Here is a 23,537-nt window from a genome sequence, read left to right as displayed (position 1 = left end):
GGGCGACGCAGCGAGGGGGCGGGGCGGAGGGAGAGAGGGGAAAGGTAGGGTTTGGGCGGGGCGGAGATGGAGGAATGGGCGGGGCGAAGCGGTGTAGCGATGGGGCGGAGAGACAGGGGAAGGGCCAAGTGGCGGGCGGAGTGGGAGGGGCGGGACAAGGTAGGGAGCGCGAGGGGCAAAACAGCGAGTAAAAGGGCGGAGGGCGGGACAAGATTGGAGTGTGCTGAGCGAAGGGGCGGGACGGAGACGGTAGAATGGGCGGAGCAAGGTGGAGAGGGCGGGGAAACGTGGAGAGTGGGCGGGGCGGAGAGAGAAAGAGGTTGGGGCCAAGCGGAGGGGGAGAGAGGGGCGGAGATAAAGTGGGCGGGGCCTGGTGGCTAGTCGGCGGGGCAGAGAGTGGAAGAGGCGGGGCATACAGTGGAAGGGCAGCGAGTGGGCGGTGCTAGTTAGGGATTGCGTTGGGGAATGGGCGGAGCAAGGCGGCGACTGGGTGGAGCAGAGGAAATGTAGGGGGGGGAGGGGTAGAGCAGCGAGTGGGCGGGCCAGAAGGAGAGGAGTCGTGGCGGGGAGAAGGGTACGGTAGGATTGCAAGTGGGCGCGGCCAGCAGCGAGAGTGGGTTGGCCGGTGACGTAAGGGAACTGACTACACGCATTGTGGAAGATGGAGGCGCGATGTGGCTTTGGGTTCGGGGCGACGGCGCGTGCCCTCGCGCTGCTCTTCATCGTCACCACCGAGGTTGCTGTTGTGCCCATGAACGGTGAGCGTGACAACGGTCAGAGTGGGGGAGGGGAGGGGAGGCGGCGGCGCTGCCAGCTTCACCCCCGGGGAGGAGATGGCATAAGGGGAGTGAGGGTCGGTCCCGATTGATTTTGAGGGCTTGAGTTGATGGGGAAAGTGGGAGCGCTCAGTTTCACAGCCTGAAATCCCCGATGTCGAAGCTTCAAAGGAAGATTTTTGTTCTAAACTTTTTTTTTCCGAAGCGGATTACTGTGGGCATGGGGGTGGAAACAAACTGCGGGTGCTGGAGAGGAGTTACACAGGCTCCAACCCTGCTCCCCTCCCCAATGCTGCTGAATCTGCTGTGTCTTTTCTCCCTTTATTGCGCCTGGGAGGAGGGGGTGGTTGTCCACACTCTTAAGTCTGGTATTCAGAGTGCTTTTGATGCATCCATTCGGTTTTGTGGCACTCTTCTCCGGGTGAAATGAAGGGTGAGAGCCAGATCTTGCAAAGTGTTGGAAATCTGAAACAAACGCTGGAAATATTTAGTCGGTCGCTCAGCATCTGAGGGGGAGAGAGAAACAAGAGTTTTATCTTCCTGGGCACGTTCTAATGAAAAGATCATCGAGCTAGAACATTAGCTTTGCTCTGCTGAGTATGTTCTGTCTTTTTTTATTACAGGGTGAAAAATCAGTTTGTTTTGGCAATAGTTGACAGCTTGTTGTTGTTTATGGGCACCTCTACTGTGGTGGTGTCACAATCAATCTTGTCAAAGTGGATCATACTCACTGACTAGATAAAGAAATGAGACTAAAAACAAAAACAATAGGGTGAAAACTGTTATCACCTCCACAATGATGGGATAAATGGCTCAAAGTCTACACATTGAGACTTAGGCACTTTAGCACATGTACAAGTTGACAATCGTTTGGTGTTAGAGGGCCGAAACCTAATTGATTTGGTTTATTATTGTCACGTGTTAGTATGCAGTGAAAAGTTATTCACTGCATACAACATTGCATTCAGCTATGAATAAACCATTCATAGAGCTTTGCTGAGGCAGTGGGAAGTGTAGACAGAATCAGTGGATGGGAGACTGGTTTGCATGATGGATTGGGTTACATTCTCGACGTTTTGTAGTTTCTTGCTGAAATAATTGGAAATATTCAAACATGGAAAGGTGGGCGTGTGTTGCAAGAGGACAGCATGTTCAAGAACTTTGTGGAAATGGAACTTGGAAATGGAGTGTTTGCAGAGCCAAGATGGTCGTTATTTTTAGGGGAGGAAATTTGGTACCTGAGGTGAGGGAGTCATTTCCAACATCAAACATTACAGGGACCAGAGGGAAAGTTAGGTGGACAGCCATTAGAATAGTGTATCTGGTCCACAGCATTGAGAAGGGAAGGGTTGTTTAAACCATCTTAGCATTTTTTTTGTTTCCTGAGTATCCTGTATTTGTTTGATTTAACAAGTACATGGTGTAGTGGGAGTGCCACAACAATAACAAATGTCTGCTCCAATGTTGATCCAGTAATAACATTGTATCATTTTAACTACTGGGAGATTATTGTCTTCAGAGCAGAAAGACTAAAAACATCATTTCACTAACAAAAGCCAGAATAAAAGTATCCCCCTCCACCACACCTACTTTCAAATCTAGATTTCCTTAAAGGGACATGCAGCAGAGGATTTTTGTGCAGAGCAGCACCGATACTGATTTTTATTGATGGTTTAATGAGTGATTGTGTCTCTCTCTCTCTCTCTCTCTCTCTCTCCCCTATTACACTGTGTTCTTGTTAAATCAAACAGATAAAGGATACTCAGTAAACAAAAAAAAGACTCTAATGTGATTCATGAAATAACCCTTCCCTTCTTAATGGTGTGGACCAGATGGTTTAAAGCCCAAACTGTTATTCACGACAATAGTCTCTCCCTCAATGTCAAAATAAAGGAGATGGTCATCGACTTCAGGAAGCGTAGTGGAGGACGTGCTCCTGTCTACATCAATGGAGATGAAGCAGAAATAGCTGAGAGTTTCAAGTTTTTAGGTGTCCTGATCACCAACAACTTGTCTTGGTCCTTTAATGCTGTCACTATAGTTAAGAAAACCCCCCAACGCCTCTACTTTCTCAGAAGTGTAATGTGCAAATTGTTCAGCAATTTATGGTAAGGGAGAGAAAAAAAAATAAAGACTTTCATTTCTGAAGCACCTTTCATGTCATTCCAAAGTGCTTTACAACCAATGAGGTAGTTGATTTGATCTATTATTGTCACATCTATTAGTATAGAGTGAAAAGCATTTTCCCTTGCACGCTATACAGACAAAGCATACCATACATAGAACAGGAAAGGAGTGCAGAATGTAGTGTTACAGTCATAGCTGGGTGTCAAGAAAGATCAACTTAATGTGAAGTAAGTCCATTCAAAAGCCTGGCAGCAGGGAAGAAGCTGTTCTTGAGTCGGTTGGTGCATGTCCTCAGACTTTTGTATCTCTTTCCTGATGGAAGAAGGTGGAAGAGAGTATGTCCTGGGTGCATGGGGTCCTTAATTATGCTGGCTGCTTTTCCGAGGCAGTGGGAAATGTAGACAGAGTCAGTGAGTGGGAGGCTTGTTTGACTGATGGATTGAGCTTCGTTCACCACCCTATTTAGTTTCTTGCGGATGGACAGAGCAGGAGCCATACCAAGCTGTGATACAATCAGAAAGTAAGCTTTCAATGGTGCATCTGTAAAAGTTGATGAGAGTTGTAGCAGACGTATCAAATTTCCTTAGTCTTCTGAGGTAGAGTTGTTAGTGGACTTACTTAACTATAGTGTCACCGGGGGGGGTGGGGGGGGACCAGGACAGATTGTTGGTGATCGAGACTTCTAAAACCTTGAAGCTCTCAACTATTTCTACCTCCACTGCACTTCCTGAAGTCGATGATTATCTTCTTCGTTTTGTTGACATGAAGGGAGAGATTATTGTCATCGCACCAGTTCACCAGATTCCTGATCTCTTTCCTGTACTCTTGTCTTGTCATTGTTTGAGATCTGACCCACTACGGTGGTGTCATCAACAAACTTGAAAATTGAATTGGAAGGGAATTTGGCTACACAGTCACAGGTGTATAAGGAATATAGTAAGGGGCTATGGATACAGCCTTGTGGGGCACCAGTGTGAGGATGATTGTTCCAGTGTTAGAAATGTGGCAGCCAATTTATGGGCAACAAGATCCTGTAAACAGCAATGTGAAAATGAGCAATTTTTTAAAATGATACTTTTAAGGATAAATATTTGCTAATGCACAGAAGAGAACTCCTGTACTTTGAAATGGTGCCGTGGAACTTTTTACATCTATCCATGAGATCAGACAGGAGTTTGGTTTCTTCATCTAATTTGATTCATTCACTCCATTTCCTTCTCTGTTTCTTTCTCTATCCTTAAATCTAGTTATTAATGAAGTAGACTGTTGATCCCATGATTCGCCATGGTCCCAGCAGGATTCTCAGCTTTCATTTCCAGTCACTTGAATGGTTTTCAAGCTGTACAAAGGGGAAAAAAGTAGTACAAAAAGTAGTGCAAGACGCTACACTCCAGTATAATCTAGACCGTTGTGATGTTTTGAAAATACCGAATGACAGAATGTACATATTGGGGATGAGGTTGTAGGAGTTCTAATCTTTCCTGAAGCACCCTACCTATAGTTCTTTTGACATATAAATTTACAGGATTGATGACTCAGTCAAAAGGTTGTTATGCTTAGAGTCTTAGAGATTTACAGCATGGAAGCAGGCCCTTCGGTTCAACTTGTCCATGCCGCCCTTTTTTTAAACCTCAAAGCTAGTCCCAATTGCCTGGATTTGGCCCATGTCCCTCTATACCCGTCTTACCCATTGTAACTGTCTGTAGAGTCATAGAGGTTTACATCATGGCAATGAGGTTAGTTTATTTGTACCCTCAATTACTGATTTTAAATGGGCACAGATTTCAAATGATGACAAAGTTAAAATGCTTATAAAAAATAGGTGAACGTTTAACAGTTTGAGAAAAAATAAAAACAAACACAGCAACTGCTTTGTTACTTGGAGCATTCTGATATCCATCAATAGAAAGTTCAAATGTTACTGTATTTGTAGCAGGTCAACATTTAGCTCAAATATGCTGTTAACAACAATCCCCCAAAGTGGTCAGCTTCTCTGAATGCAGACACTTTTCCAGTGATTATCCAACCTGTCCCTTTAGAAATCATTGGAGTTAGTTATTCCCATACTTAAAAGTCTTGTAACACAAATATTTTGTGTGCTGTTAAAGTTAGAGAAAAAAAAGACTTTTATTTATATAGTGCCTTTCATGGTCTCAGAGCATCCCATGGTGCTTTATAACCATTGATGTACTTCTGTTGTGCAATCACTGTTGTACTTTAGGAAACATTGATCGAAACCATGACTTGATATTGTACATTATTTTGTCTCGAGTTGAAGGCACAGTGGGCTGTGTGAACTCTAGCAGCCCAAAGAAGGTGAAATCTAATCAAGGTGTTCAAAATTCCAAGGTTTTGATGAGAGTAAATAAGGATGAACTGCACTAATGGTTAAGTTAGTAACCAGAGGGCACAGACTTAAGAGACTTGGCAAAAGAACCAGAGGGGTGAGGGCTAATGAGAATTGCTTTACTCAGTAAGTTATGATGGTGGAGTGATTAAAATCATAGATCCACAAAATATCAGAATTGGAGGAGCATAGTGCTTGTGAAGGCTTGTAGTGTTCGAGAAGGCTACACATGGAGAGGCAAGGTTATTAGGGACTTAAAAACAAGGATCAATTTTAAAATTGATGGGAGTCAGTGAATATCAGCAAACAGAGATCTGGAGTGAGTTAAGTATGACTACTTTGTTAATATATTTGGAAAGGAAACTTTCACAGGCTATGAGGGAAGCATGTGGATGTAATGCTTTCAAAGAGTTGGCTGAGGCTGTTAGGTCCCTATTGTGGTGCATGATTTGATAAAGATATTCTATACAGTCTTTTTAAATAAAGTTGTTTAAAATTCAAGACAATCCTTGGGCTAGTCTTGCAATATTACAAAATTAGACGCAGAAACAACTTTTATCAGAGTGAAGGCTTTAAAGCTTCATTAGACGTTGATTTTTTTTCACTGCGGTTGTCAAAGCGCAGTGAACATTGTAAAATATTTTAATTCCTATACGTTTTTATCTGGGCTTGTGATTCATGGAATATTAGACATCCTGTTCTAGCATTGTGCGCTGACAAAGGAATCTGTCCTTAACCCCCTTCTGTTTCTCGGTGGCATTGTGGCCTGGTTGCTGGACTAGTAATCCCGAGATCCAGGGTAATGCTCTGGGGACGTCGGTTCAAATCCCATCATGACAGGTGGTGAAATTTGAATTCAGTAAAAATCTGGAAATAAAGTCTAATGATGACCGTGAAACCATGGTCAATTGTTATAAAAAATCCATCTGATTCACTGATGTCCTTTCGGGAAGCACATTTATTGTCCTTATCTGGTCTACATGTGACTCCAGACCCACAGCAATGACTCTTAACTGCCCCTGAAATGGGCTAACAAGCCACTCAGTTGAAGAGCAATTAGGGGTGGGTAATAAATGCAGACCGAGCCAGCGAGACACATCCCATGAAATTTTTTTTTCAAATTGATAAGCTTGATATTATCTGAAAACACAGCATTTTTTACATGATGCTGATGACTGCCAACTCTACCTTGGCACCACCTTCCTTGGCTCTTCCACACGCTATCAGACTGCTTGTCCAACATCCAGTACTGGATGTTCATAAATTACTTCCAATTAAATGTTGGAAAGTGTGAATACATTGTCATCAGTCCCTCCTGTAAAGTCCACCTTCAAGCCACCAACTCCATCTCTCTCCCTGGCAAATGTCTGTGGCTGCCCCAAACTTGAGCTACCAACCATATGCTTATATTATCACGCAGACCACCTTTCTCCAGTACATTCAAAGCCTCAACTTATTTGCTGAAGTTTTTGTATTTGTTGCTTCCTTGATTGGACTGTTCCAATACATTCCTGGCCAGTCTCTCATGAGCCACCCTCTGCAACACCTCAATTTTAAAATTCTCATCTTTGTTTTCAAATCCCATTTCAACCTTGTCTTTGCTCACCTTTGTAATTTCCTCCATTGTACAACCCTCAGGGATACTGTGCTCCTAATTTTGCCCTCTTCAGCATGCCCAATCTTTGTCATGGGCTAAGTCTGAAATTTGGTCCCTAAACCTCTGGGCCAGTCTACATCTCTTTAAGATGCTTCTTAAAATCTAGCTCTGTGACTAAGCTTTTGGCCCCCTTCTGTAATATCCCTTGATGTGGACCATTGTCAAATTTTGCTTTATAAGACTCCTGTGAAATGTGTTGGGACATTTTATTATGTTAAAAGCACTATAGAAGTACAAGTTGTTCTTGTTTCTGAAGTGTCAGTCTGCCTCAACCCACCATTTTTTTTATTTCTGTAGCGTTGTTCAGTTACTGATTGACCTGCCAGCATTTCTAGCCATTTGTGTTTTGAATTATGAAGAATCCAAAGAATTTTTCTTCTGTGCAGTGTAGAGCTCATTAGCACTTGCACAGTTGAGCTGCATTCACACAAAAAGCTAGAACAAAATACAGGCACAAACATCTTGACTAACACACAAAGTAGGAGGGGCTGAGTAGTTGTTGAAGTTATTCATATTTTATCAGCTCTGAGGTCAACTATCCATATCAGATATTGCTATCTTGTATATTCTTGTGATCAATTGGCTGTTGGCAAGATTTCACAATAAGTAACTCCATAGTAACACTAGGTCTATGAAGTAAGCTGAAATGCTTTTTTAACCTTGTTTACACCTTAATTAAAATGTAGACCAGTTGTTTTGTAATCCATCTTCTTACAATCAGTCATTTCACAAGGGTGTTTCTTTCCTTGAAGTGAGTTGTTTAGTGTGATTGTGGGCCACTCTGCATGCTTCTGGAATACAAGATGTAGAGATGCTGGCATTGGACTGCAGTGGGCAAGTATGAAATGTCTCAACACCAGGTTAGAGTCCAACAGATTTACTTGGAATCACGAGCTTTTGGAGCACTGCTCCTTCACCTGATGAAGGAGCAGGGCTCTGAAAGCTTGTGATTCCAAATAAATCTGTTGGACTTTAACCAGATGTTGTAAGACTTCTTACTGTGGAATACAAGGCCACTATTGTAGAAGGTAGAAACCTGATGATTAAGCTAACCCAAGCACCAGTGATGCAGAGTGAAAATATAGAATTGCATATTTCCTGCTAATTTTGAAGGTGTTTGTTTTGTTATGGACAAGAGGGAGAGAGACAAAATGAATTCCTTTATTTTTCTTGCTGGCTATCCGTAAGCAGAGGTATTTTAACTTTTGAAACAGACCATCATGTTTCCCCAAACCCTTGGTGAAGTTAATTTTAAAGTGATTCACAAGAAATTCTGTTTGGGTTAAATCTGAGGTATTGGCTATTCCTACATTCAAACCTGGAAGATGACCTTCGTAGCTACATATATACACATGAGAAGGAAATAGGAAAAAAATGAGTTTTACAACTAGGAATAACAATTTGCATATTCATTCATGTAATGTCAAGGAGTCCAGAATATCAGAGCCAAGTGAGGGTTCTTCACATAAGAGTTAAGGTTCAAATGGGTTTAGGCAGCTGAAAGCTGGAGTTGCCAACTCCCTTTAAAGTTAGTGATGATACAGCAAAATGGGGTTGGTATTTTGAGACTTGGTCAATGCTACTGGCGATGTCAGGAACCTTCCAGAGGACTAAACTTTGGGGAGGTATAGACTTGAGGCAGGCTTTGTTGTCAGTCTGGTGTTCTGCTTTGGAGCTGGTAGGCTGGTAGTTAACAGTTTACTGCTCAGAGTCCAGCAGTGTAACGTGAAAATTTCCAAAGGCCAGAGAAGCTTGGATCATGTGGTGTTGCTCACTGATGAGTTAATTTCAGGTGAACAATCAGTTTCTATGTCTCTGGTCAAAATTCAGTGTTCGCCATTGGAGATATATGGTGGCTATTAATACCTCTGCAGGCATAACGAGTTTCAATGGCTGTCTCCTTGTTATATGTCTAGGTAGGGGAGATAGACTGCTGTTCCCTTGTTTTGCTGATTATAATGGGTCACGTAATGATAGGTGTGCAATTCCATAAGGGTTGAACTTTGTCCTGTCATTAATATTGGAACTTTCCAGAACTGTAGCCAATCATGTGACCTGTAGCAGCATGTTTTAGGTCTAGAAAAGTCTTATTTTGAAATGAGCAGAAAGTAAAGTTTGATTTATACAGTTGATAATCTGTATGTCTTATGTACATGACAGTTTGAAAGTGTGTAATACAGCTGTGTGGATTGTGATGATTTTATAAATGCTGGAATAAAACAATGTTGGACTGTGTACAGGTTCGGTTTCCTTATTTAAGAAAGAATAAAAATGTGTTCAGAGCTTTTCAGAGAAGGTTCATTATTGGATATCTGGGGTTTTGTTGGGGGGAGGTTATCTTATGACAGGCTAGGCCAATATCCATTAAAATTTAGAAGATTGAGAGTGATCTTGTGGAAACAACTCCTGAGAGCACTTGACAGGGAGCCGAAATGATGTTTCCCCTTGTGGGTGACAAAGCTTTAAAAATAATGGGTCTGACATTTAAGATGGAGATGAAATTAAATTATTTCTCCAAGGGCTGTGAATCTTTGGAACTCAATCTCTGGAGAATGGTGGAGGCAGGGTCATTGAATGTTTTTAAGGCAGTGGTAGATAAATTCTTGACTAACCATGGAGTCAAAGGTTATTGGAGAGTTGGCAAGGAGGTGACGGGGTAGTGGTGGGTACGGGTTGGGGGCCACAATCAGATTAGCCATGATCTTACTGAACATCAGAGCAGGCTCCAGGGGTTGAATGGTGTACTCTTGCTAATCTGTATGTTTGTTTTTTAACAAGCACATCTTTGCTAATTTTGTCAGGACTAGAGGGCTCAGCCTCAAGATTGGGGGCGGGGGGGTGCAGTTTAGAATGGAGTTGAGGAGGAACTTCTTCACTCAAAGGGTGGCGAATCTCTGGAATTCTCTGCCTGTTGAAGTGGTGGAGGCTACCTTGCTAAATATATTTAAGTCACGGGTAGATAGGTTTTTGGTAGGCAAGGGAATTAAGGGTTATGGGGAGAAAGCGGGAAAGTGGAACTGAGCCACTTCAGATCAGCTATGATCTTATTGAATGGCGGGGCAGACTCGAAGGGCTAGATGGCCTACTCCTGCTCCTATTTCTTATGTTCTTATGAAAGGTTAGGACAGTAGATTTCGGTAGCCTTGACACTACTTTCTGTATTGAAGTGGTCGTCTGTCATCCAATAAGTTCACCTATTAGTGGTGTTGAAATAGGTTTGAATATCTTGTAGTGTGCCTCAGACCATGCTGTTACATAAATAGGGATGTTTTCATAAAAGGCATGAGGTAAATAGTTGTGGTCTATACGGCGGTCTAAAACCTATTGGCAATGCATGAATGAGTTTATTCAGCTCCAGCAGTAATATACTGTGCCATGTGTGAATAGCTGTGTAATGCCAATTTTCTACTGCACTGGGGAATAATTCTGTGTAGTGCTAAAAGGCGCCAGCAAACCTTACTTGTCAGTGTCTGAACATTTGGTCTACTGTAAAAGCTGAGGTAATGCAAGGAAAAAACCTTGACCCTGACAAGCAGAGTCCTGAATCAAGCATTATGGAAATGAATTGCGCAAGTAGTGTATGCTTATTGATCTCAAACTCCTCAATTTACAACAATTTTAAAGAAAACCGAGTGTGCTGAACTTGCACAATGGATTAGACTGATTCCATTACAAGTCAGTCATTTCTTTCATTTGCTGACTACCTCGACAAAAAGGAATGCTTTGCAACAGAAATGTCTCAGGTAATGCCTTGTTAATCTATTTTTGTAAGCTGAGAAGGTTATTTAACAAGCAGGCATTGATACAGTAATAAAAGGTGCCAAGAATCATCTGACAAGGCTTTTGGTCCTCTGTCCTAATATCACCTCAAAGAACAAAGAAAAACGCGGTACTGGAACAGGCCTTTCGGCCCTCCAAGCCTGCACCAACCAGATTGCTCAACTTAACTAAAACCCCTTGTCCTTCCGGGGACCATATCCCTCTATTCCCATCCTCTATTCCCATCTGGCAGCCAGCACCAGCAGTGTCCTTGACCCCTCTTTTCTGTCAGATTCCTGTTACTGCTATGTGTGGTATCAGAGGCCTGCATATGCGCACTACCTCCCTCTGCAGGGTTTTGGGCACATTAAGATCCACCCACAGGCTTCTGCACCGAGCAACAAGCTCGCTCAGAACTTTGCAGCCAGAATGCGTAATGGGGGGGGGGGGCTGAAAACACGCACAAAAGATGGTTCTAAAACTCCTAGTTTCAAGTCCGTCCAGCACTTAAGAAAAAAAAAATTGCCCCCATGGAGTCTGGTGAACCGGTGCAGTAATAATAATCTCTCCTTCAATGTCAGCAAAGTGAAGGGGAGTGTCATCAACTTCAGGAAGAGTAGTGGAGGAAATGGCCCTGTCTACATCAGTAGGGATGAAATGGATATGGTTGAAAGCTTCAAGTTTCTCAGTGTCCAGATCACCAACAACCAATAATAATAATAATCTCTCTAACCTGTCCTGGTCCCTCCCATGCCGACACTATAGTTAAGAAAGCCCACCAATGCTTCTACTTTCTCAGAAGACTAAGGAAATTTGGCGTGTCACCAACAATTTTCATCAACTTTTACAGATGCACCATAGAAAGCATTCTTTCTGATTGTATCATAGCTTGGTATGGCTCCTGCTCTGCCCAAGATTGCAAGGAACTACAAAAAGTCATAAATATAGCCCAATCCATCACGCAAACCAGCCTCCATCCATTGACTGTGTCTATATTTCCTGCTGCCATAGTAAAGCAGCCAGCATAATTAAATACACCCCAGACATACTCTCTCCCACCTTCCATTGGGAAAAAGATGCAGAAGTCTGAGGTCACGTACCAACCGACTCGAACAGCTTCTTCCCTGTGGCCATCAGACTTTTGAATGGACCTACCTTGCATTAAGTTGTTCTTTCTCTACACCCCTACTATGACTGCAACACTATATTCTGCACTGTTTCCTTCTCTATGAATGGTATGCTTTGTCAGTATTGCTTGCAAGAAACAATACTTTTCACTGTGTACTAATACAGAGTCATTTTGATTTACAGCATGGAAACAGGCCCTTCAGCCCAACTTGTCTATGCAGCCTTTTGTTTAAAATCCCTAAACTTAATCCCAGTTGCCCATATTTGGCCCATATCTCTCTATACTCATCTTAGCCATGTAACTATCCAAATGTTTTTTAAAAGACAAAATTGTACTTGCCTCTACTACTACCTCTGGCAGCTTGTTCCAGACACTCACCATCCTCTGTGTGAAGACATTGCCCCTCTGGACACTTTTGTATCTCTCCCTTCTCACCTTAAACCTGTGCCCTCTAATTTTAGACTCCCCTACCTTTGGGAAAAGATATTGACTATCTAGCTGATCTATGCACTTCATTATTTTATAGATCTTTATGAGATCACCCCTCAGCCTTCTACACTCCAGAGAATAAAAGTCCCAGTCTATCCAACCTCTCCTTATAACTCAAACCATCAAATTCCAGTAGCATCCTAGTGAATCTTTTCTGCACTCTTTCTAGTTTAATAATATCCTTTCTATTATAGGGTGACCTGAACAGTATTCCAAGTGTGGCCGTACCAATGTCTTGTACAACTTCAACGTAACGTCCCAACTCCTGTGTTCGATGTCCTGACTAAGACCTCATGTGACTCTGTGTCAGATTTTGTTTGTTTGTTAACACCCAAAGAACAATACAGCACAGGAACAGGCCCTTTGGCCCTCCAAGCCGATCATGTGTTCCTAACTAGACATCTGTCTGTATCCCTCTATTACCAGTCTGTTCATGTGGCTATCTAAATAAGTCTTAAATGATCCTAGCGTGTCTGCCTCAACCACCTTGCTTGGTAGTGCATTCCAGGCCCCCACCACCCTTTGTATAAAATACATCCCTTGCATACCTATATTGAACCTTGCTCCCCTTACCTTGAACTTGTGACTCCTTGCGTTTGTCATTTCTGAATATGCAACCTGCAAAGGTAAGACCTGTAAAGGATGCTAAGTAAAAGTTGCTGTAAGAAAGTGGTTAGAACAAAGAACAACCCAGCACAGGAAACAGGCCCTTCGGCCCAACGAGCCCGCGCCGCCGCATCCTCCTACACCTACCCTGCCCTGCGTGTATGCAAGTGGAACCCCTAACTTAGCCAGATTCAGGGGAGAATAATGTCAATTTGGTATACCAATCAGCCTAAGAGCACATCTTTGGGGTGTGGGAGGAAACCGGAGCGCCCGGAGGAAACCCACGCAACCACAGGGAGAATGCGCAAACTCCCACAGACACAGGCCCAAATCCATGTATCTGCACAGCTAGCAGTGCTAGTCACTGAGCTGTTGCGGCGCCCGTCTACCGGTCCAGGATCAAGCACACACAACGACACGAAGTACTAGGCCACTCCCGGAACGTCCAAGAGTAGCCCACGCACGACCCACCGTGTGCATGCCCCTTGTTTGACAACAAGGTGGACCTCCACCTGCGGAATAAAAAGACAAAAACGTTAACATATAAGTCTGCATTTCCGGTGTCTCCCGAGGCTCTGACCCTATTTAATACCCCCTACTATAACCCTCCATCCTTGTTTTGCTCATGTGTCTATCTAAGTAAACCTTAAACAAGTCCAACATGCCTGCCTCCACCACCCTACTCGGTAGCGCGTTCCATATCCCCATGACCCTCTGCGTGAAGAACCTTCCTCTCACATCCAAATTATACTTCTCCCCCTTCACCCTTAGATCATGACCTCTCGTAATTGTCCCCAATCTAGGGAGCAGCCTATCACTATTGACTCTATCTATTCCCTTCAGTATCTTATATACCTCTATCATGTCTCCCCTCAATCTCCGTCTTTCCAAGGAGAAAAGTCCCAGTTTCTCCAACCTTTCCTCGTAACTCAGTCCTTCCATAAGAAATAGGAGCAGGAGTAGGCCATCTAGCCCTTCGAGCCTGCCCCGCCATTCAATAAGATCATGGCTGATCTGTCGTGGCTCAGTTCCACTTTCCCGCCCTCTCCCCATAACCCTTAATCCCCTCTCTTATCAAGAACCCATCAACCCGCTTCTTAAAAATATTTAGCGAGGCAGCCTCCACGACTTCAACGGGCAGAGAATTCCAGAGATTCACCACCCTTTGAGTGAAGAAGTTCCTTCTCAACTCCGTTCTAAACCGCCTCCCCTTTATCTTGAGGCTGTGCCCCCTAATCCTACTGTCTTTTTTGAGCGGGAAGAGTCTCTCCACCTCTATCCTATCCATCCCATTCATCATCTTATACGTCTCAATGAGATCTCCCCTCATTCTTCTAAACTCTAACGAGTACAAGCCTAGTTTATTCAGCCTCTCCTCATAGCTCAATCCCCTCAACTCCGGTATCAGCCTAGTAAACCTCCTCTGCACTCCCTCCAGGGCCAAAATATCCTTGCGCAGGTGCGGCGCCCAAAACTGCACACAGTACTCCAGCATGCCAGGCAACATCCTGGTAAACCTCCTCTGCACCCTCTCCAGAGTCTCCACATCCTTCCAGTAGTAAGGTGACCAGAACTGGACGCAGTACTCCAAATGCAGTGTAACCAACATTCTGTACAACTGAAGCATTAGACGGCAGCTCCTGTACTCTATACCCCTTCCTATAAAGGCTAGCATTCCATAAGCTTTCCTCACAACCTTCTCCACTTATGTCGCAACCTTCATAGACTTGTGAACCTGCACTCCCAGGTCCCTCTATTTCTATACTCCTAATCGGTCTACCTTTTATCACGTAGCTCCTCTCTGCATTATTCCTTCCAAAATGCATCACCTCACATTTGTCAGGATTAAATTCCATCTGCCACCTATCTGCCCAATGTACCAACCTATCTATATCCTGCTGTATCACCTGACATTCCACCTCAGTATCCGCCACTCCTGCCATCTTGGTGTCATCCGCAAACTTGCTGATCACACCGTGTACGCTCTCTTCCAAGTCGTTTATGTATACTACAAAGAGGAGAGGTCCCAGTACTGAGCCCTGCGGCACACCACTGGTCACTGGCCTCCAGCCTGAAAAGGTCCCCTCAACAACTACCCTCTGTCTCCTATTGCCCAGCCAGTTCTCAATCCACCTAGCTACCTGTCCTTGTATCCCATGCGCCTTAACCTTTTCTACCAGCCTACCATGAGGGACTTTGTCAAACGCCTTACTGAAATCCACGTTGATGACATTAACGGCTCTCCCATCGTCAACCGTTTTTGTCACCTCCTCAGAGAATTCTACCAGATTCGTAAGGCAAGACTTCCCTCTAATAAAGCCATGTTGCGTATCCCTAATCAGATCGCAACGTTTCAAATGCTCATACATCCTACCCCTAAGTATTTTTTCCATTAATTTCCCTACCACCGATGTCAAACTCACCGGTCTATAATTTCCAGGGATATCCCTACTACCTTTTTTAAACAGCGGTACCACATTAGCTACCCTCCAGTCTTCTGGGACCTCACCTGTGTCCAAAGAAGAGACAAAGATTTGCGCCAGAGGCCCAGCAATTTCATCTTTCACCTCCCTAAGCAGCCTGGGATAAATACCATCAGGCCCCGGAGCTTTATCCGTCCTTACGCTGCCTAAAAGCCCTAGCACTTCCTCCCTCGTAATAGATATTTCCTGCCACTGATCCACAGCTGCACGGCACTGAACCCCTCTCCTTCGTGAATACTGACGCAAAGTATTCATTCAGGATCTCCCCCATTCCCTCCGACTCAATACATAACTCCCCACCTTTGTCCCTAAGAGGACCAATTTTCCCTCTAACTACTCTCTTGCTCCTAATATAGGAATAAAATGCCTTTGGATTTTCCTTAATCCTATCAGCCAAAGCCATTTCATGCCCTCTCTTCGCCCTTCTAACTCCCCTTTTTAGCTCCCTCCTACTCTCTCTATATTCCTCCAGCGCACTCTCCGTACCCAATTGTTTCGACCTAACATACACCTCCCTCTTCTTCCTTACCAAGTCTTCGATACCCCCTGTAATCCACGGCTCTCTAATCCTACCTTTCCCATCCTTACGCTTAACCGGAACACGCCTTCCCTGCAACATTTTCAGTTTGCCCTTAAAAGCCTCCCACTTGCCAACCGTGGACTTGCCAGCTAACAGTCCCTCCCAATCAGTGTCCTTCAGCTCCCTCCTAATCCGGCTGTAGCGCGCCTTCCCCCAGTTCAGCACCCTCCCGTTTGGTTGTTGTTTAATTGAAAGGGTTTCCTTCCTTCCAGCTCTGATCCCTTGGGACAGGGAAAAAGAAGAGTTTGTCACACGTGTAAAAGCTGAAAATGCAACAATGCTGATTTGGGTCACATGCGTAACCTTTTCTCCTACTCTGCTGTTCTATTCACACACTTCTTCTTTTTCTTTCTGGGTTTAAATACCTTGCATCTTTTCATTTTCTGATAACCTGACTGTTGTGCTAGTTTCCTTTGGTTTGGAGCAATTATTTATGCTAACTTTTCCATTTGAATTCTCCCTGCCAGTTATTAGTTCAAAGTCCACATGACAGTCCTATTTATCATTTTCAATAGGATTTGGCCCCAGCCTAGTTCAGGTAGAGCTTGCTATAACAGTGCAGTTCATTTTTGATCCAGTAGTGTGTCAGTATGCCATGAAGTGGAATCTCCCTTTTAACACACCAGGGCGGGACGTTAGCACTGCTGCTTCACAGCGCCAGGGCCCTGGGTTTGATTCCTGGCTTGGGTCACTGTCTCTGTGGAGTTTGCATGTTCTCCCTGTGTCTGCATGTGTTTCCTCCCATGTTCTGAAAGACGTGCTGGTTAGGTGGATTGACCTGAATAGGCGCTGGAGCGTGGTGACTTGGGTAATTTCAGAGTAACTTCATTGCAGTGATAATGTAAGCCTTAGTTGTGACTAATAAATAAACTTTACACCAGTCCTTCAGGCACTTTGTTTATTGCATACTCCTGTTCCAGTTTGCATCTGGCTTGTGTAATAGTACAGAGATTATAATCCTCAAGCTCCTGTCTTTTTATTGAATTTCACGTTTTAATACCATCAGATAGTAGCCTACATTTTTGAGCTGCAACAACTGGATCCTGTCCCTCCCTGTCCAATTTTCTTTTTTATTCTGTTCAAAATGTCCCTTCCCCAGTGTCAGGTAGGGCACAACCATGTGAGATGTCAGATCCTGTTTACAAAGGATGCTGTCACCCTGATTATTGAATCCCTTTTACCACCTTGGGTTTCTCCTCCTCTTGCACCAAAGCACTGTGGATGTGCATTCTGACTGCCCTTCTGACAGACTTTATCCTTACCTTTGCAGGTTGCATATTTTTATTAAAACATTTCCACTTGCACCAAATTCCCAGCTTTAGCACTGTGTTAACATTGTACTCTTTCAAGATGTTTCTGTGCGACTCAGTTTGATGATGAAATTGATTTCTGTGTGTTAAAAGTTGTAAAGTAGAATGATTTGCAAGAGGTTGCAGCAACATCCTGAAATGCAAATTCAAGTAGTTTACTAGCCACCTTTACCCCAAGTTGTGTTATTTATATATTCCAGCTAAATATGCATAAATGAATCTTTGGGAAAAGGTGTGCTCTCTGAACCTCCTTTTGCAGCCTGAGTTTTAAAATGGATAGTGAGTTTTAAAATGGATAGTGATGCATCGCAAGTTTGGAAAATGATACCGTAATTTGAACAATTTGCTAAAAACATTTAGCATGCCTATTATATATCGTAGCTGCTAAATGTGCTCTCCCATTTCTCTCGTCGTATTGGTTCGGCTAGATAATATGTATCATTAAAGTAATGCGGAACTGCTTTGTTATTACTACTGTGGAGATCCATCTAATTTACTTATGATGCATTTTGTGATTTTTTTTTTCCAGTGACCAATGGTAACGTAACTGTAGAAAATTTAACAGAAACCACTGCAAATCGGCAAACAGTCAATATTCTCAGTGTCGAGACATCACAGGAAACTCAGGCAGGTGATACAGACAGATCTGAAAATAAAGAACATAAAGAGCCAAATTCAAACCTGACGGCTACGACTCGCACCACTACTACATCTACAATCATTTCAAAATCAGCTCCAACAAAAGCAGTGGGAATTCAAGTCAAGAATACGACACTTTTTCCTGGCACTGCTGACCAAAGTCCTGACCAAGTGACACCCTCTTTAAAAGACGCATCTATGATGAAAGATGACATCATTGAAGATGGACAAGATACGGATGTGATGGTAATTGACACAGATATTGAAGAAAGTGAAGTCATAACGTCTAATACAGATGCAGGAAAGATGGATGAAATAACAGATAACCAGCTGCTGCCTGTTGAACACAGTAATTCTCCATCCTACTATGAACCAGATGAAGAAAAAGGAGCTCAAGAGTATTTTGATATGAACCAAGCGGATGAGAATGATCTGGAAAGTGATGACCTGGATGAACCTCCTGAACTCCCTGATCAACCTTTATACTTCTCCGTACCTGAAGAAGAAGATAGTCACTTCTTTTTCTATCTGGTTGCTGCTGCTTTTCTGATTGCCATTGTTTACATTACATATCACAACAAAAGAAAGGTGAGTGAATGCTCAAACTATACAGGGTAAAATTATCAGCTTCAATTCAGAAGATTTTTCTGTTGTTTCTACCAAGGCTGTTTTATCTTCTGGGTGTTTTTTGTATCTTTTTGTTACAGTTCTAACATAGTTTGTTGTAAAATAAAGCTCCCTTTACACTACATCGCCATTGTATTTCCGTTCCAACATCACAAAAACACTCACGTTCCCATACCAGCCATCCCCTGGCTTTCTGTTTGGGAATTAGTGCTGAATTAGGGTTAGTTTAATGCTGCATAGCCAGACTTTTCTGTGAACTTAATACTTGTGGCCTGGCGCATGCAAAAATTTCATTTGTTGTTTTGAATTAGATTTCAATCTAGGCATCAGATTAAACAGCTAGTGTCTAACCCACTGCTTTACCTAGTTGTCTCTCCTTTTGACTGCAACCTATGCTGACACCTGGGGAGTTGGCTCAGTTGGCCAATTGCTGTTTGTGAATTGCTTTAATTTAGAAGACTCTTCTGTTCTTTCCACAGAGGCTGTTTTATCTTCTGGGCGTTTCTTGTATTTTTTGTTACAGTTAAAACATTGTTTGATATAAAATAAAGCTCCTTTTAACCCTTGGTTTGAACAGTGCAACAGCAGGGGTTCAGTTCTTGTACAGGCTGAGGTTATTCATGAGGGTCCCGCCTTCTCAGCCTTGTCTCTGCCTGAGGCACTGTGATTCTCAAGTTAAGTTACCATCAACTGGTAAAGGGGGAGAGCAGCGTATGGTCATCTGGGACTATGGTGACTAAAGTCACCATAAACTTGAAAATATTTGTATTATTTTCAGATCTGTATTACCTACATTTCCAAAATGAGAATAATCCAGAAATTTAACACAACACAGTGCAAACTGCTAAATGATATAAATAAAAGCAAATTACTGCAGATGCTAGAATCTGAAACCGAAAGAGAAAATGCTGGAAAATCTCAGCAGGTCTAGCGACATCTGTAAGGAGAGAAGAGTCCAGACGACCCTTTGTCAAAGCTTTGACAAAGGATCATCTGGACACGAAATGCCAGCTCTTTTTTTCTCCTTACAGATGCTGCCAGACCAGCTGAGGATTTTCCAGCATTTTCTCTTTTGCTTGCTAAATTATATATTTGAGGCTGATTTCTAATGGGGGTCTCTGACTGCAATAATTTATGATGTGGAGATGCCGGTGTTGGACTGGGGTAAACTCAGTAAAAACTGTCACAACACCAGGTTAAAAGTCCAACCAGTTTATTTGATAGTAAACCCACAAGCTTTCTGGAACACTGTTCCTTCGTCAGGTGTGTGGATGCCTGATGAAGGAACAGTGTTTCCAAAAGCTTGTGGGTTTACTATCAAATAAACTGGTTGGACTTTAACGAGGTGTTGTGAGAGTTTTTACTGCAATAATTTAACCAGAACTGATTAGTTTTTTCTGAGAGGTGAAAAGACTTAACGCAGAGACATTAAACATGTTGTTGTGCATGTTACTGGAAGGGCAAATCCTATTACTGTTCCAAAACATTTTTCTGCTGTGGAATATCTGTGACGGACTGATCTATTTAAAAGAAAGTACATGGGCGATAATTATGCAGTCACAGGATGTGACCTTCTTGGCAGACATGAGTTCCAAAACCAATTGCTGGTCTGTATTGCGTAGTCATGAAGTGGGTCATTCACTCATCCCACTGGTAGGTTAAATAATGAGTGCCTTTGGTAAGCTGCTTTGGAATAGTGAATGCCTTTGAGGACCTGACTGCTTCCAGACGGTAATTTCCTTTATGGCATGCCCCTTATGCAAGAGCTGCAGTTGATGGTAACATGGTAATATTGTATACTTTTGGATATTAAAACTTCAGTTTACAATATTCATAATTGAATTTGAATTCAGTTAACAAGATATTTTAACATCATTAAATGGAATACTCACTAACAAATTGCTGAAAGTAAAGTAAAAAATGGAGTTTGTGACATAGGTAAGTTTTTGGGGGAGGCTTGTTGTTTATGGTTAAACTTCAGCTTGACTTATCTCAGAAATTTAGAGCACGTGAGGAAGCCTTTCAGCCCATTGTGCTTATCCTGGCCGAAAAATACTTATTCAGCCTAATCCCATTTTAAAACTCTTGTCCCATGGCCTCTTAACTTGGAGCACTGTTAGCGAATATTCTGTACGGAAAAATAGAATCTTTAGGAGTAAATTACTTTGTCCTGAAAATTTGTGAGTATTGATTCCTACAAATTTCCTTTTGCCTCACGTCCCCAAGTTTTCTCCCTTCTTCTGCAAGGTGACTTATCCTTGAGTGAAGTACCTTACATATGGATTAGTTTAACCTGTCTCTATCTAAATATTATTGACCTGAGTTCAGTGACTGCAAGATGGCTATTCCACTGTGAGAATATTATAGCTGAACTCAATCTTGCCCTCAATTGCATACTGACTTGAATCCAAACTTCTCTGTGAGATTTCTGAAGCCCGGTGAAGAGCTTTTCTTTGGTGTGTAATAGCTTAGGCTATAGCTGCCTTTTTTCTGTTATTGCTGGTATGCAGAAAATATGTATTTAAGAGTTTCTATGTTTATAACTATTTTTACCAATCCTTTAACCCACTAGTGAAAGGGGTACTGTGAATCAGTTTTTATAGATCCCCTATAACTTGCTGTCTTACTGTAATGAAAATGAGGACTTGTTTGAAAACCTTTTGATAATTGAACACTTTTTTCCCTTTTAGATTTACATTCTCTTAGTTCAAAGCAGGCGATGGAAGGATAGTCTGTGCTCAAGGACAATTGAATACCAGCGATTGGACCAAAACATACATGATGCTATGCCATCACTTAAGATCACAAAGGACTACATTTTCTGAATGCATTAGTTCCAATTTTATATAAAAATATCAATGCAGTTGCATTTGTTTCAATTTTAAAAAAATAATTTTGCTGATGGAAACGATGCATATGTAAACTAAAATGTAGATTGTGTCTGCTCCCCTCTGTTTAGCATTAAAAGATGTTCACACCTTCAAAAAGGAGTCAAATCTGAAAATAACTGCATTGCTAATCTTTGGAAAGGCATCTTCTGAGAGAATAGTTTCTGAAATGGTTCTCAGAACTATTGTCCCTATTTTCATTGCATCAAAAATTGCTTTGGATGCTGGCTGCTGAAATCAGAATGGTCAGGAAAAACAATCTACCTTAGATTGCTGACAAATGAATCATATCTGAACAATATTTTAAATCAAATGCTGTGTTTTTTTTTTGCCTTTTAAGACTTAACATTTTGTAAATTCTAGTGTCTGAAAACTGGACAGCTGACTGTCACCAGCTAGCTTAATAGAGTTTTTACACGTGATTGATATTCACATCTAATTCAGTTTCCTCAAAAAATGGTTCATTGGACAAAAGTTACGTACATATAGTAATGGGCTCTTGATTGTTTAGTAAATTTAAAGGGTTCTAACTAAAGTTGGTCCGTAGTTATGAAAAGCGAGGACAAAAATGAAGAATTCTTTGGGTATCATATCACTATTTGTCTTAATACCCTTTGCTATTAAAATATTACCTGTAGTGTTAAATGGTACACCAGCCAAAACCAGGGTAATATATATATACCTGTAGCCTTAGCAAAATGCTTCAATTTAAAAATTAATGCCCTTCCCCTTCATTCCGAAGTACCTATCTACAGAAATGTGAAAAACATTTTATTAGCTTTTTAGAGTATATTATTAGCAGCATGGTACTTTATTTTGCAATATTCAGTGCGTTCTCTTAAATTGTGTCCTTTTGTTTTAGGTTACAAAGATTTTTTTCTTGTGTAGATACGTGTTTCAATGCAAGAAGTATGAAACAGTTAACTGTCAGTACATTATCTATTTGGTTCAGAAAATCTTTTGACTGAAAATGGTTTTTGGAATAGGCTACTGTTACCTGAGTTACCTGCAGGTTTTCATTTTGGAAAAAAACATTCAGTTAACTAAATGTGTGTTCAAGAAATTGTCAAATTCTTAATGTAAAATCATCAAAGCAGTCAAATTTGTTTTTTTTTTAACGTGATTTCAGTGGGTGAATGGGAGATGAAGGTTGCTGAAGTGATTAGTCTGCTTTGATCAATGTTTACATGCACATTTGGTCTTTGGCGTTTGTGAGAAGCATTGCGACAAGAAGCACAGTGAATCACAAATTGTTGAAATATGGTGGTGTTTTTGTACCTAACTTCTGTATGGTTTAATAAAGTTTCTGAAGAAATGCTGTGACTTTTGGTACTTTAATACTTAATCATTTAAGAAGTAATTCAGCCTCCCATCAAAAAATTAGGTCGTAGATCTGGGGACAGGGCCAAGGATTTTGGATCGGGATGTATAACACTGCTCAGTAGCCATTTATTGGACACATCAATGGTTTTGGATTGCACTACCAAACATCCAGCACAGCCACATTTGACCAAATGGTACTCCCTGTACTGCTGGTGTTGAAGGTTTTGGGTTACTCTATGGTGTGCCGTTTGACTTTCACACTTCCCTTCATACGCTATAAAACAGTTGATGTAGACGTTCTATAAGCTAGCGGTTTGGATTCATTCTCTTCTGGCCCCTCTCTCTCCCACATTTTTGAGGAAACAAACAACTTGGATCTTCAGCCTAGGTGGGAAGGTTATGAGTGATCTTTTTGGCATACATGACAGTACAATGCTTTTCGAACCTTTTTCTGATGGCACACTTTTACCAAATGGCTGTATCTGGAGACCCATGTCACATGGGATATGTAATGAAATACAATCTTTTCACTTAGTACTATCATTAAATAACATATTAAACATCTGGGGGGGAGTCAGTTTCAGATCCAATTTCCAATTTATTGGAGTCATATTCCAGCACAAAGAAATTGGTGTCAGTATTTTGCAAACTCCCCTCGTCCAACGTATACATTCAAACTAAAGATCCAAAATCAGACAACCCTTATTTACTGTACATCAACTGACCACAGATAATTGACTACCATTTATTTGTGACAGATTTCTCATTTAAGATTCACCTTTAGAATGCAAAGCTCA

The 23,537-nt window shown here is 42.0% G+C and overlaps 1 protein-coding gene across 1 annotated transcript; it reads left to right on the top strand.

The window, feature by feature from the left end:
- Positions 1 to 570: 570 nt before the first annotated feature.
- Positions 571 to 22,732, top strand: LOC145351790 (uncharacterized). The gene is made up of 3 exons (XM_080201427.1): positions 571 to 758; positions 17,793 to 18,490; positions 21,220 to 22,732. The coding sequence occupies exons 1-3, from the start codon at positions 662 to 664 to the stop codon at positions 21,352 to 21,354; spliced, it is 930 nt and encodes a 309-aa protein (XP_080057553.1). The 5' UTR covers positions 571 to 661; the 3' UTR covers positions 21,355 to 22,732.
- Positions 22,733 to 23,537: the final 805 nt, after the last annotated feature.

Source organism: Carcharhinus amblyrhynchos, chromosome 13, assembly GCF_965287045.1.
Source record: "Carcharhinus amblyrhynchos chromosome 13, sCarAmb.v2.hapA, whole genome shotgun sequence".
Taxonomy (NCBI): Eukaryota; Metazoa; Chordata; class Chondrichthyes; order Carcharhiniformes; family Carcharhinidae; genus Carcharhinus; species Carcharhinus amblyrhynchos.
Note: the sequence above shows the minus strand (reverse complement) of the source record. Positions and strands in the feature narration are given on the sequence as shown.

Excerpts from the sequence above, each read along its gene's own strand:
- LOC145351790 (XM_080201427.1), top strand. The coding sequence starts at position 662 with ATGGAGGCGCGATGTGGCTTTGGGTTCGGGGCGACGGCGCGTGCCCTC. Across the intron at positions 759-17,792 it reads TGCTGTTGTGCCCATGAACG|TGACCAATGGTAACGTAACT; the intron begins GTGAGCGTGACA and ends TTTTTTTTCCAG. Across the intron at positions 18,491-21,219 it reads CATATCACAACAAAAGAAAG|ATTTACATTCTCTTAGTTCA; the intron begins GTGAGTGAATGC and ends TTTCCCTTTTAG.